The sequence below is a fragment of the Onychostoma macrolepis genome, chromosome 19, assembly GCF_012432095.1.
Source record: "Onychostoma macrolepis isolate SWU-2019 chromosome 19, ASM1243209v1, whole genome shotgun sequence".
Taxonomy (NCBI): domain Eukaryota; kingdom Metazoa; phylum Chordata; class Actinopteri; order Cypriniformes; family Cyprinidae; genus Onychostoma; species Onychostoma macrolepis.
Genome location: NC_081173.1, coordinates 18416823 through 18431657, shown reverse-complemented (window position 1 = coordinate 18431657; position 14835 = coordinate 18416823). Strand labels below are relative to the sequence as shown.

Below are 14835 nucleotides of genomic sequence, written 5' to 3'. Positions count from 1 at the left end.
CTCTTTTTCTTTCTGAAATAGTTTGTCGGTAAAAGTTTCTTAATGACAAAGCCTGTGCAGGCAAATGCGGCTCATCATTTAGAGAAACAGAGAAACTCACAACTGTAAACATAGTTTCAGATACAGTCAACAGGGAACCTCATCTCTGTCATCATCAGGCTTTTCCAGTTACAATTGCTTTATCTTAACTCTTTTTGCAGTTACATGACTATTTTTATTCTGTGAAGACTTAAAGAACTTTTCCCCACTTTATTGTCATGTAAAATGACAATGAGCTATTTCATGCGTGTATAACAACCTTGAGATCAGAAGAAAAAATCTCCATCTGCTTGGAATATTATTTAATTCCTCGTGCATCGTAAACACTCACACAAATATGTGAATTCGTTCTTGCTAACCGTTCAGCGGTTTACTAGATTCAGTTCTCAGTCTACACAGAAGAATAAGATCCACATGAGATGTCTGATAAGACGCGTTTGAAGTGATTGAAAAGCTTGAGGTGTATTTGAAATGTAAATGACTCCACATCTGTGAGCTCTTTGGAGAGAGGCAATAGATCAGCGCTGTATAGTCAGGAACTTTACGGCTGACAAATGAATTTGGGCCTTGGTGGAGGGAGAAAGCAGCAGTGGGGGTCTTCCATTTGTTCTCCGTGGCTTCTGAGTTTGCACAACTTCTTTTTGGGCTAACTTCTTGCCGCACTGTGATTTGCCACTTGTGTCCCTGCGGCAGATTCATGTGGCGTTGGTGCCGTTGAATAAGAAGCCTGTAGAGAAAATAAATTGTAGGGGATTTTTTTTTAATGACGGTGAAAGAGAATGGATCGCGCTACCATATTAAATCCAGGTGTTTGCTTGCAAAGAACATATTGTAACTAGTTGATGACTTTAAAATATTGTATTTTTTTACTTTTCTTGTTTGTTAGAAAATCTACTCAGACCAGATGATTATTTTTGTGTATATTTGTATTCATTTGTTGCTCAAAAGTAAATACAATCGATGTTCATGTTGCAAAGGACATAGTACTTAAATATAAGTTTAAAAATTATTAATTTTTGATAGACTGAATACGTTTTTTTAGGTCGTTGAAACTTCTTAAACTTCTCTATCTCTTCTTTTTCTTTCTAAAAAATTATGTTTTACATAACGGCATAGTATTTTTTCCACTCCCTATACGAGCGACAGGCAAGTCTGCAAAGTACCATCACTGCTTGTGTTTTGAAATGACGCATCAATGACTTTATAGAAATTCCTTTTTGTTTTATTTTTCGTGGTTAGAAATCTCCAAACATGGGAGACAGGAAAATTGAGAAATTTTTTTTTGTATCCGCCTGATGAAATGCCAAGGTTTACACAGAGACAGCTCCTAATAATTGGTAGCCTTAAAAGCTTTTATAACATGTTTGATTTAGCCTGCGTATGAATAGCTAGTCTTTTTTTCCTCCGGATTTTCAAGAATAAAAGAGCCGCAGTTCACAGAGGTCGTCCCTTGTCTCGTCATATGCTTTTCATCCTGTTTTTAGCTGTGTTTTGAAGTCACTAAATGGCTCTGGATGTGTGCTATAGACTTGTTATGGTGAGTTATAGCAGATATATTATAAAGACTTGCCATCGTCATGGATTTTCTCACTAAACTTTCATGCAATATGAATGGATTTGAAGAGAAATAACTAGAAATGTGCATTTTGTGTGAGTGAAGTCACTTGGGGTGCTATATGAGTGTAACATTGAGAAAGTTTTTGTCATCCAGATTAAGTGCTTTAAATGTAAGTGTTTCTTTTGTTAGAAGAAATCTCGTTCTCTTCCCCTTTTTTTCTCACACCCTGTGTGGGAATGAAACACAAGGACCTTTGACCTGTGGTGTCATAGCAACCTCATTTATCCTGTTATGAAAGTATAGTTTTAGCTTCTCCATGTATTTTTTTAATATTATATTTTGATGGCAAATTTTTACATGTCACAAATGCAGCTCAAGTGTGTTTAACAACTCCTCCAGATAAGAGACGGTTTGGGTCTCTGACGCTGTCAGAGCTGTTTGACATCACTTGTTAGGCTAATTATGTGGCGTGTAATATTTTAGTGGTTAGCGTACATCTGGTAAAGTTTGCTGACTGAAAACTCTCGTATTCCCAGTAGAGTGGTAGGTTGCACTGCAAACGAAGAAATAGAAATCGAAGTTCCCCTAAATCTTCAATCTTACTCATTGACAAAAACTTACTTTTTTACTGAGAATATAAAAATAACTGACATTTGTAGTGAATATGCAAGTTAAAGTGATGTGTGACGATAAACCTTTTATTGGTCGGATGTGTTGACATTTTGGCTACGTGTGGTTTTTCAAAGCTAGTGGTTCCCATTGGGTTAGCTTTTCATATGAACTGACTTTCCTGAACTTTTGTACTAAAATTAGAGTATCAGTAAGTACTTGTTTGATTAAAAACACTCGTCTTGTTAGCCTAGCTTTATTCCGCCGCAAGCCTCCGTGCTCGGCTTCATATCAGAAACTTTCTGAAAGTTTTCAGTTTAGATCTTTCAGCAATGCCCACTTCCTCTCCTCCCCATTCCGACGAGCTGAGTTTAGTGCGTCCGCCGATCCTCCTGTCCGCCGGCCCCTCTGGAACGTTGATGAGTCAGTTTAGCCTTCTTTTTCTTTCTCTCTTTTCCTTTCTATCGCGGTGTGTGTTCTTTTACCTCGCAAACAGGTTTTCGCTTTGCTTTTTTCGTCTTTTTTTCCTCTCCATCTCACGGTGGCTGCACGTTCTCCATCTGTGTGGTCTGGAGGCTGGTGCGGTTGACTATTGCTAACCTGACACAGGTTGGACAGAATGAGTCGAAAGAAAAGGTTTGTGGGGGGGAGGGGTTACGGTGGTGGAGGGGGGAGTTTTCCTTGAGAATGTTTGTTTTCCTGTTTCCAATTTGGTCAGCCAGAGGGCCTGTACTGTCAGAGCTCCCATTCATGAAACCTGCTGTCAGACTGCCTGAGTACATGACAGAGGATTTCTCTTAGCTCTCTTTGCGTGCATTGCGGTGTCCATGTTGAGCTTTTTCCAAGATTCCAAGTCTTTTTTGTAGATGATGCTTTTTTTAAATTTTATTGTTCGTTGTTTTTTTTTATTCCTTAAAGTTAGTTTGTGCAATTTTATTCTGTGAGTGTTAATGTGTGGTGATTTTGACTTTCCCTCTTAATAATGACTCAAAAAGTACTGTTTACACCAAGCACTTCCTTCTTGCTAAACATGTGCGTTTTTCTTTCGTTACAGTGATCGAGAAGAACGGCATGGTGTGGTCACCCCTTGCACCCAGGATCATCTGCACCTGTGAGGTCTTCTGAGAAAAGGAAGTACGGGACGGCGCATTTCACAAGCAACGCACGTAGAGCGAGTAAACTTTTTGAACACTGTGGGGAAAAAAATGGAATGATTCCCAGGCCAGAATGGATGTGGAATAAAGGATACCTCGGAGGGCTCCTCAGGGAAGGGTCTTTGGATACTCTGCCAGCTTTGATATCTGCCTCCCTGTTGGATTTGAGTGTGATAATGCTATAACCCAATGCTTAACAGAGGTATGTATACTTGCGATTGTGTGTTACAACAACGCAGGGATTTCTGGCAGCGTGTGGCGTTGTGGTTTTCAATGCAATTCATGTTGCATGTCTTCTAAACTAATAAGTAGGATTAACAGAGAAGGACGTGATTCTTGTCGTCAGGTTTTTGATGGTGTTGTGTTAGGGTGATGTAGCTTTAAAACTTTATTTATGGTAACTTTTAACCCAGTCTTCCTGTAGTTCGGGGAAGTAATCTAGACCACTAGATAGCTCAAGCTGTTAAAGTGCTTTGATCTTCTGTAAGGCCATCATCCCCTGCTTTGGCGTTTATTACGTGGAACAGTAGAATTTACTGACTTTCTTTTCCCTGACTTTTTTTTGACTATCTGTGGGTTTTCTCCAGGGTAATAAGATAGGCCACACAAGCAGTATTTTTTTAGTCTGTGGGGGCTTTCTTTGAGCTGTACATTTGTGGACCAGGTGATACTGTGGTCTGGTATTCTTCTCTGCCACTGTGTTTGTGAAAAGCTGGACTCTACAGACTTCCTCTCAGGAGATATTTCTGCATCGCTCATAAAAAAATATGCGTTGTAGCACATAGATAAAATGAAGTCTGTTTTTGTAGTTTAGTCTTATAAATGGTGGTCGATTATGTCACCCAAAAACACTGCTAGTTTTTTTTTTTTTGAGATGTTTGAAATGTTTTTGCATTAGTTGGTTTTTGTGTTTTAAAAGTTGTTACAATGCTCATTTATTTAGATCCATCATAAATCATTATAAGTGCATTAAGTGTTATTGGGAAATACCATTAACACTGCTTTTCGGCTGAGATTTTAATTTTAAAAGCGGTTTGCCTGCTTGCTCTGTACCGCACATGATTTTAAGTCTCAAGCTAATGAAGGGTAGAAATGCAATAATCTGAACTTCTGAGAGTGGCTGCATTCTTTGCGGTCTGGGTTGCGAGCAGTAGTCGTTCTTAAATGAGGTAATCTGAGAGTGTCGTAGTGGACTGTTTTCTCCTGTGCCGAAATGTATAATAAACGACCTGTAACGGCCAGTGATTAGGGGATCCTGCCTTCGTGAATGTTGCCACAGTGGAGGTTTCTCTCGTGTGCCCTGCCGTTTCAGCAGATTTGTGTAATGTTAAACATATGCCATCTTCTCCAGTCTGGATTTCAGGGGAAAACCTGCTTGTGTGTGTGAACGCACACCACACTGGGATGGTTAAAATGTGCTTGTGCTTGGATTTTTATTTTTTTTTTGGTTGGTGTTGTATGCGTAGCGGTGAGGGTGATTCTGAATGGCGAGATTAACCCCATGGATCCTTCACCCAGAACTCCGACACAGGCTTGTAGGTCAAGGGTCACCTGAGATCCCTGAGTGCTAATACGGGGGTCCAGGGGCCCCTGATGGGGCTTACTGGGTTGTAATGCGTTTGTTCATCTTTTACATTTTTTTTTCTAATACAGATCGAATTTTGATGTCTTTAGTAAATATTTTTTAATATTCAATTTTAATTTATTAATTTATAGACTTTTGCATTTTTTTAAATATTTTTTTTCCTTCTGTTTTCACTTTTTATTAATTTGAATCATGAAAAATCTATTGGGATGCTCTTATATTAATATTTACTTAGATTTTGTGTTAATTTAGTCTTCTCCTTACAAACGTGACTTGATGCGTTTCCATGACATGGTTGCAGTTTTATAAAACCCCGTATTTAGAAATGCCCACCTAATTTAATTTTAATTTGCTTTAAAAATGTGTGTATTTGCTTTAAAACCAATGCGTGCGACCCAGACTAAACCCATAAATGCTAATTCATGGCTGTTATTTAGTCCAGCCGATGATTCTTCACTATGATTTACTGATATTACGCATTAAGCAGAATGTGGTGTGTTTGCACTTAAGTAGCTTATATTTTCGAAATGAGGACATTTTGATCTCAGCACACTTTTAATTGCATCTAACCTACAGTATAGGCCTTACTTATGCTCATATCCTTATAGGTTCAGCTATTATGCACTGGAACATCTCTTTGACTCGCATGCCCGTTTTTGGGTATAAACATGGATTTATGCCGTGAGTTAAAGCATATGCTTATTACTTGTACCTTGCTTTGTATAATTTGGTTGAGTTATGGTGGGGAAATTTTGAGTGGTCTGCATAGTTCTCCAGTAGGTGCCTGCGTGATGTATGGCGTGCCAGTGTGCCGAGGGAGGCAGACGGCCAAATGTTTTCATAATGTTCATTTAAAAGTCTGATCATTCGCCTCCACCGTTTCTCGGTTTTGCAGCGCATATAGAAATGTTTGACGCAGCAAGACCTTAATCAGCAGCTGTATAGTACTCAACAACCAGTTGGTTACTGTTGACGAATATAATGGCTCTAAGAAAAAGGCTTTTCATTTGCAGGTAAAAGTGCATTTAGGAGCTTGCTGTAATACATTTTTAAAGTTGTTGATTTTTTTTTTTTTTCCAGATGTGGAATTAGCATGCGAGCATGAACTGGTTGCCTCTGCAATGGAAATTCCACATCTCTATGCGTTTCAGGCCTGCTAGATAAACAGCAGAGCCTTTACGGACTGAGAGGTGTCGGTCGTGAGTGCGCCTAATGAGACTCGCTAGTTTGACTCCAATTTCTGCCTGTAAGAATACAGTAAGCCGGGTTATTACAGACTTTTGAGATAGTTGCAAAACGGTGGTAATGAGAGAGGACCGAGGAGCGAACCTTCTGGCGAACAGAGAGGAATGGGCCGTATCCTCCTGCCAATTAGCCCGATATTCTCCACTCGTATGGCACCTCCTTGCAGTAACCCCGAACCGGCACCGAACTAATCTAATTAGATCGAGAACACAAAAATGATCCCGGACCACTGGCAGAACGCACAATAAGGGAGCAATTTATTCGCGCATGGTGTTAAAAAAGGAGGGAACGGTTGAGTGCAGGCCTGTTGTTTTTAGCGGATTGTTTCCGCGAGGCCTGCTCCATATGGTATCGGAGAGGGGGGAAAAGTCCCGGAGAAGGGGGTAAAGAAGAAGGGGGCAGAGAGCTTCAGCGAAGCTGCAAAAACAAAACTTCTCCAGTCAACCCTCTCTAAATTAAAGGGTAATGCCGAGCACACCGCACACTCAGGAGTTGTTTGTTTAAAAAGCCAAACTGCATTAATCAACGTCTTCATCTTCATCGCTAACAGCATGATTAATCTGCTGTTTTTCCCTCCCCGCCATTCTTCTTTTTTTTTTCTTTTTCTTTTTTAAAGTAATTGCCAATCCAATGAGCAGCTTTGACAGAGTGCTCCTGACCACATTGTTCACACATTGAGTGATGCCTGCACAGCGTCAGTGCACAGCAATATTATGCTTTTGGTTCAAAGCCCAGGTCCAGTTGAGTAGTGTAATACAGATCGTATTACTTGTTTCAGATACAATAATGCAGCTACTTTAACCTGCAATAACTCTCTGCAACATTTGCGATCTTCTCCCATCAGACCCTCTCAGATACACCCTGTTGGCCAGCTTTAACGTAGTTGAATAGTGCCTGGAGGCCATTGACAGGAGCCTCATGTATCCTGGCCGTGTCTTTGGCAAACACAAACAGTAGTCTTCTAAAGATCTCTCCATTTGTTTAGAGGAAGTCCCAGAGGCTTGTTACACTCCCCAACCCCCTTCTCTTGTGGCTATCAGATGTTTATCCTCTACAAGGAGGGCAATTTACAAATGTAAGTGTTGTCACAACACAGGAGGAGACAAAAGGCGTCACGTCAGGCAAGGATGCACCTCAGTGTAAGAGCGCCATTATTTTGCAGATTAGAAGGGTTCAGGTGAATGTGGGAGCTTCTCTTAGTTTCACGTTGTAAGGAGGACTGAGGCCGTCCAGAGTGGCACAGCTACTGTTTGCTGTGATTTGGTTCACTCCGTTCGGACTGAAGTTCAGGTCTCTCACATGTCCAGACTCTGTACTTGATGATCTAAGATAGCTTTAGATGTTACATAATCAAACTTCAAATTATGCTGTTGAGATTTTCTAGTAGGGTTTTGATAAAATGATAAAAGATGGTATTTATGGTGTTTTTTTGTCTTTTATTTCTAGTAGTATCTGACTTTTAGTAACTTTTTAATCTTTCTTAAGCAGATTGAATTTTTTATTTCAAGCTTTAAGCAATACATTTTCCACCGCACATGAACAATGTCAAGTGTGTTCTGATTGGCTGTTAAAGTGCAGTATTTTTTGACTATGAACTGAAAGGGAAAATTAAAATGCTGTCGTCATTTACTCCCCCCCTCATGTCATTCCAAAAGTTTATGACTGACTTTTTTTCTGTGGAACACAAAAGAAGATATTTTGATAAATGCCCGAGTGTTTTGTTACCGATATTCTTCAAAATGTCTTCTTTTGTGTTGAGAAGAAAAAGTTATACAATTGAATTTTTGGATGTATTATACCTGTAGTGTCGCCCATATGTTACACGGCTTTCAGAGTCATTGGATTGCTGTCCTTTTCACACAGCTGTCCATTCGTTGCCAATGTCAGTTTCAGTCTAAACACATTTAACACTACAGGACTAAAATTGCAGACAGGTCTAGGTATTTAACCTGCTAACTATCACTGAGGCATCAGTGACGGATCAGCGCTTCTTTCTGATTGCGTCTTTGATAATGCAAACATAGGGATCGTCGCTCACATGAATGAGCAATGATTTTGCTTCAGATTTGTTGCCAAACTCCATTAACTAAAAGTAAGAGGAAAATCAGGACTAAAAGCATAAGGTGTAAGGCTGTTAATGCCGACATGTCAAAAATTATGAAAAGTTAGGGTCGTTTTTACATGTAGTAGAGACGTTTTGTAAAAGAAGAAATTAATATTACTTTTGGGCAAAATGTGTTTAAAATCATGCATGAAGACTTTCATTATAAAAGCTATATTTTACATGTAGCAGTATATATAGGGGTTAAATTGGGATTTGTTATGTGGGGGTGCTCTATGGTATCGAGCTTGTGTATATATATTTACATTTACATTTAGTAATTTAGCAGACAGTTTTATCCAAAGCGACTTACAAATGAGGACAATGTAAATGTATATGTATCGTGTGCCCTGTCATGTTGTGATCATATGACCAGATGAATACTACTCATTTGGTAACTATCCCATTATTGCATGCTTTTGCTCGTGTACAGACCATAAAAAGCAATCTATGGTTAATGGGCGCAAAAAAGTAATCACAAGATTTTTTGCATATCTTTCAGGCTTAGCAAACCAGACACTAACTGTCTGTGGTCAGACTTCGGCCTCAGATAGGCATCAGGCTGGAGGACAGGAAGACAGGAGTGTGTCCACTCTGTTAAACACAACACTAGTGAGTCCTACAAGCTCCCTCTCCCCGTCTCCTAGACTGAACTCTGCTAGCTGCACTTTGTCTTTGTCAGAAGAAGATATAGAATTAGTAGCTTACCAGGCATCCCTCCCCTCCCCATCACTACCCGCACCATCTCATAACTCTTCTGGCAAGCCTAAGGAGCTGGTTCCTCATCTGTGGAGGCCGCCACTCTCAACACCTATTATGGTCAATGGGCCTGGGTCCCTGTCAGGGCCTGCTGCCTTTTTGATTCACCACTCGCCTCGGATTCCTCCCCAGGTCGCCTTCTTTTTTCACCATGTCTTCGACTTCCAGATAGGAGATAAAATATCCATAAACAGCACTTGAAAGAGAATGTAAATGTTTATAGGCTTCCTGCAAGACTTATCTGATATTGTTCTTATTTATACGTCGGGGCCTGTTGACTTGGAGGCGGTCAGGACGGCCGAACTGGAGCCAAGTAGCTTTAAGTGCTCCTTCGGCTCAGCTTTGCCAATTGCGGCATGGGGGGAAGATTTAAGCGGACAGTTGGGCGGTGGAGGACCGAGCCAGTGACACCAGGCTGGAAAGAATGTGGTAACAATACAACTATGATTCGCTTCAGCATGTCCTGAGTCCTGATACCTAAACTTCAGTCCAATGTAGGACATTATTTGGGCAGTCATTTCTTGTTCTTCAACTGTGTCTATGAATCAGCTGGGTCGTTCTCACCTATTTGGCAGTTTTCAATCTAGAGGCAGCTGACAATATCTTTATTTCAGGCCCAATTTTGCTCACATTTCTTCTTATTTACCAACTGTACAATAAAATTTCAGATCTATTTCAAATGATCTTCTTTTTACCTCATTCAGAAACCCCGACTACTCTAAATTCGCACTCCGTGACCAAATCTGACACCCTACGTTGCCACTTTTCTGGCACTAAACGGCACTCTGATTTCCCATGCAGTATAGCTATGCCATAAATCTGCATGCTACGACCTGCATGCTATAGCTAACTGGGGCGATGACTCTATAGGAGGCTGTTGAGCGGAGAGCCAGGCACTTGTGTAGGCGTCAGGATTGGATTTGTCAGTTGTGCTGATATGTTGAGGGTGATCCGAGCCCCAAGCGCTCTACTCAAGGAAGAGAATTATTGTACAGAGGCTAAAACGTAAAAGCTTTCTAGCAAACAGTCATACTCTTGCGTGCACTCACATGCACTTGCATGTACAGGCTTTGCAGTCATTATATTGAGAGGAAATGTGTAATATTTGCTCTTATACAGGTACACAATTGCAGTGAGACCAATTATGGCACTCTAGCGCAGTGGAAACCACACATATGAGCATACAGGCATTATCACCTGACCTTTTCACTGACAAAACCATTGCCACAGACGAAGAAGCAACTTTTCACCCTCTCAAACAAACAGCAGTCCACAGCTCATGTGTGAAACAGGGATTGCAAGAGCCCATAGGGTTGAAATGATATCAAAATTTCAGTATTATTGAAATTTTCATGATAATTTATCAATTTTGGTACCACAGCATTATATGCAATGGAACACGCTTATTTAAAAGCTAAATGCTAATGTAAATGTGAAGAAATTAAACAGCCTCCTATAGCACATAGCCTCCAAGTATTGACATCAAACATCAAAATATATTTTAAAATATATATTTAATAAATAAATAAAGGCTACTTTTTATAAGGGAAATTTATAAGGCTAAATTATAGGCTAATTTTAAAATGTTAATTTTGTGAGCATGTCACCATTATGACTAGAGCAATTTTTGAGATGCTGTAAAATGATATTTTATATTTTTATATTTTTCTCCCTGAGCAAATTTTCAGTCACATGACTTTGAAACACATCTTGGAATTTATTTGGTAAATCTGTTTCCATTAGGGATGGGACAATACACCTACCTCCCGATTCGATACTATCACGATATCGAATGCCGATACGATATGTATTGCAAATTTGTAAAAATTGTTTTCATTTATTTTTTAACTTTTTTTAAAGTCCCCCTGTAGTCAAATATTTTATCCCTTAAAACTCATCTTTGATCATCAAAATTACATATTTAAATTTTTTTTCTTGTGAAAATAATTTTCTCATGCCTTAAAATAGCTTGAATGTAACTCTACACCCTTGCCTCATTTACTATACGCGGATCTATGAATATGCAAATTAGCCCAGCCTCCACTGTCACATCTGCCAGCGCCTCCTGATCCACTGAACTGTAGTAAACGCGAAACAATGGCATACACGGATAATCAGTGATAAAACTGTTTTTACTGGCGGACAACTACAGTGAATACTGTAACATTTGTTAAAGTTACTTACTTGACGATGTTGTGTTCTAAAATGCCTTTAGGACTGAATGCCGCTGTTTGTGATTCCAATTCGCGCCCGCGAGCATACGCATGTAAAGAGCAAACGTCGATGCGGGAGAAGTGGGTCTGACTCCGGGCTACTTACACCGTTGCCACGGGTTATAATGCAATTTAGCGGTTCTAAATTCACATTAAACCACGGCTTTGTGGGTTTTTTGCTCTAATTTATTTTTGGTTTTGTGCTGGTATTGGTATATTTCGTGTGCTAGTGATAGGAATTTATCCCTTGACGTGATTGGTTATTGAATTTTGTGACATAGCAAACTGAAGTCTGTTTCAAACCGTGTTTCCGAGAAACTACTGGATTGGCACATGGTTTGTCTAAAAGCATATTAAAAACACCACATAGACAAATAAACAACATAAAAAAACATGATTTTCACTACAGGGGGACTTTAAGAATTTCGATTCAATATTGCTATGTGTTGCGATTTTTGTTTTTAATTCTAGACCATGGGAAAAATCTCTCTATCGCTCACATCACAGGTGATCAAGCACTCAAATCCTGCAGGAGTGTTCCTGTCTCGAGCAGGCCACGTTCACCGAGCCTATTGCTATGTGGCCTACTTCTCATGGTAAAAAGGCAGTGTGACAGACAGTTTGTGTTATAGATAGCGGTGACTTCAGACCTCTGCATGTCTAAGGTATCATCTCCATCCTCAGTTTACTTCAGCCGTCTTGTTTGGGGTGCCCTTTCTGCTAATAGTACGAATAGCTCAAGACCAAGTCGAGAGCAAATGAGGTGGCATATTTTTCCGCCTTCAGGTCATCTTGCTCTGGCTTTCGATTTCTTTTTATAAGAAGTTACGGTACTTTTTCAGTCACAACAAGTAAATATTAGTGCATTGCTGCACTGAAATTTGTTCTGCTTCACTAAGCGTAGAATGAGGCAGAGTTCCCATGATGAGAGAGGCAGGTACGTCTTTGCATAAGGATCACAGATGGTATCAGAGGGTGTGGTTGTTTCTATCAAACAGCTCTGATGACTAATCAGTCCCAAGGCTATATGGCATTTGAAAGGAGAATTATTGTACTAAGCAAATAGAGGAATCTTGTACAACCAGTGTGGTTAAACTGCTTCCCTTTACACAGAAAATACCATACAGCGCATATGCTCTTGTAGGTTGTTGGTGCTTTTTTTAGACTTGGCATTGGTGAAAAAGCTGAAATATGTTTATTTAGGCAGTTCGTAGTGTCCCAGGTAACCTAGTTTGTGTGCAAGGGAGGAGATACAAACAAGTAGCAACTAACAAAGAATATTGTCTGTGTGAAGAAGGTTTATTTGAACTATTTGTGAGCTACGCATGTTCAAAGGCCCTGCCTGTACCTTGGTGCTAAGCTTCAGCAGCTTCTGTAATGTTCAACAAGACAAATCTCAAGGTTAAAGCCCTTATTGGTATGTTAAGCGAGTCTTTCCACACATGATTATGCGCAAATATTTTGTCGCAGATGCCAGGTGACATACCTGACTTTCTCAAAGGGTGCTTAACTGTGGCTAATCACATTTGATCACGTTTGGAATCTCTCCAGAGAGGCAGCAGAGAGATTCTAATACAACAGGCCTCGCTGTCACCAGGATCTGCCTCTGGTTGTGGTTCTCTGGGCAGTGTGATAAAGATAATGGGTTGTTGTTTTTTTTTCCTACAGTGCCTAGAAAAGATTTCCTCAGCAAGTGACATTTTGTAAACGATGTGGCAGACACCAACCTTTGGCCTTTCACATTCAGCCAAACCAGTGTCAAATTCTTAAAGGGATGTTCCAGGTTCAGTACAAGTTAACTTGATTTGTGCATTTGTTGCAATGTTTGTTACCACAGAAAAAAAAATAAAAAATTAACTGTGGTTACACAAATGCAGTTAAAAAATATAGATTTATCTAAAATGTCTTTGCAAGTATCTTATGAAAGTTTACAGATTTTACATGATCGTGATAAAAATGCAAATAATGATTTACTTTTTCACAGAAAAGGTTGATTGTAAAGCATTTCTATCATAGTAATTTCATGCGTTAAGTTGTGGCTGTTCTTTTGCATATTTTTAAACTGAGAGACAAATCAGAATTATTTTCTGTAGACAGAGCTTAACTTGACTTGAACCCGGAACATTCCTTTAACTTTGACTCAAACGAAGACCCCAAGCTTTGAAGTTTATTTTCAGACTTGCATGCAAGATATTGCTTTAAGATTTCCGTGTGATACAACACGTATACTCTGAGTCTTGTTTTTTTATTTAGTCAAAGAGTTCCTCAGCTTTTTCTGTTTGTTTTGTGGAAAGTCAGGTAGTCGGTTTAAAATGGCTAGAGTCCTATAATGAGATTGTGAGAGTCGCTTTAGAGAAGCCTGAGGTATGTCGCAACGTTTTGTGCTTTTAACTCAGAGGGGAAATGCATCTCAGGCTGTGGTTTACTGTTGGTTTCACACTGTAGCTGCAACGGCTTGCTTTGAATAGTAAAAAATATCATTGCAGCACAGGAGGAGAATCAACTTTATTTAAAACTTTATACCCGTCCAACTTTCTTTTTGTTAAACTCAATGTTCAATCATCTCGACTCGTCTGAAATCTCTGGATATCTTATCTCAAGGTGCGTCTTATAGTGACTCCACGTTGGTGGGCTGCAATCAGCCGTTTCCTCCTGGGTAGGACATCGGGGAGATGTCAGCTCATAAAAACCTCATAACCATTTCAATCATCAAGGTGCAGAGAAGGAAATTAAAGCTATTGTTCTGCCTGCAGGGCCGTTTTAACTGTCTGCTAGTCCTTCATGGGAAAGTTAAAAAACATCACAGAGCAAGAGCAGGAGCTGTTTCTGCTACTCCATAAACGGAGGAGTGTGAAAAGAGGAGAGCGGCCCAGCACAGGCAGAGCAGGGGGAGAACAGAGGAACCCGAGCAGAAGTGATTTCTCATCAGTGCCTCGGGTAGCACATTGTGCAATGAACAATCACGTCTGACTTTTCCTGTTGCTTAATAAATATATATTTTTAGATGAGTACTGCAGCACTGCTTGAAGTGTCACACATGTGGTGTGACTTGCTTTCTGAACTGCAGAATTTTGAATTTCACTAGAGATTTAGAAAGACTGCTTGCATGGTTTGGCAGTTAATTAATGGTGCTGTTTTTATGATAACGTTTATTCATTTTTGATTGTTGAATTGACTTGCCACTTTTTATGAAGATTTTTCAGAAATACAAGAAGTTTCTCAAATTGCCTTCCAAAATCAAAATACAAAAAAGAGATTATATTTTGAAGAAAGAATATATTACTAAATATATTAAAGAATATATTATATGAATCAATTTATATTTAAAATTATTTGTAATTTTTTTGTAACAGCATGAAAATTTGAGGATAAATGTACTTTATTGTCTTGAAAAAACAGCAAAAAATATTTCTCATTTTCAAAACATATTTTTACTCTCTGTAATCTTTAATCAAAATGCCTTAGCTTGTTCTTCATCTGAAACAAATTTCCTTTTCTGCTGATGTCTCGTGAGTCATGTTAAGCAATAGCTCAAAAGTTATTTAGGCAATGTTTTCACATATCCTCATTTA

General features: G+C 39.3%; 1 protein-coding gene across 7 annotated transcripts in view; it reads left to right on the top strand.

Annotated features, from left to right (window-relative positions):
• The window catches only part of trps1 (trichorhinophalangeal syndrome I), a 213976-nt gene that overhangs the window by 103545 nt on the left and 95596 nt on the right, over positions 1-14835 (top strand). For 6 of the 7 annotated variants that reach the window (XM_058754439.1, XM_058754437.1, XM_058754436.1 and 3 more), the window contains one exon: positions 3261-3562. In XM_058754439.1, the coding sequence (XP_058610422.1) occupies positions 3550-3562 (13 nt within the window). In that variant the 5' untranslated portion in view covers positions 3261-3549. Of the gene's footprint in view, positions 1-400; positions 2843-3260; positions 3563-14835 lie in introns of those variants that run through there. The other variant, XM_058754438.1, reaches the window with a different exon arrangement.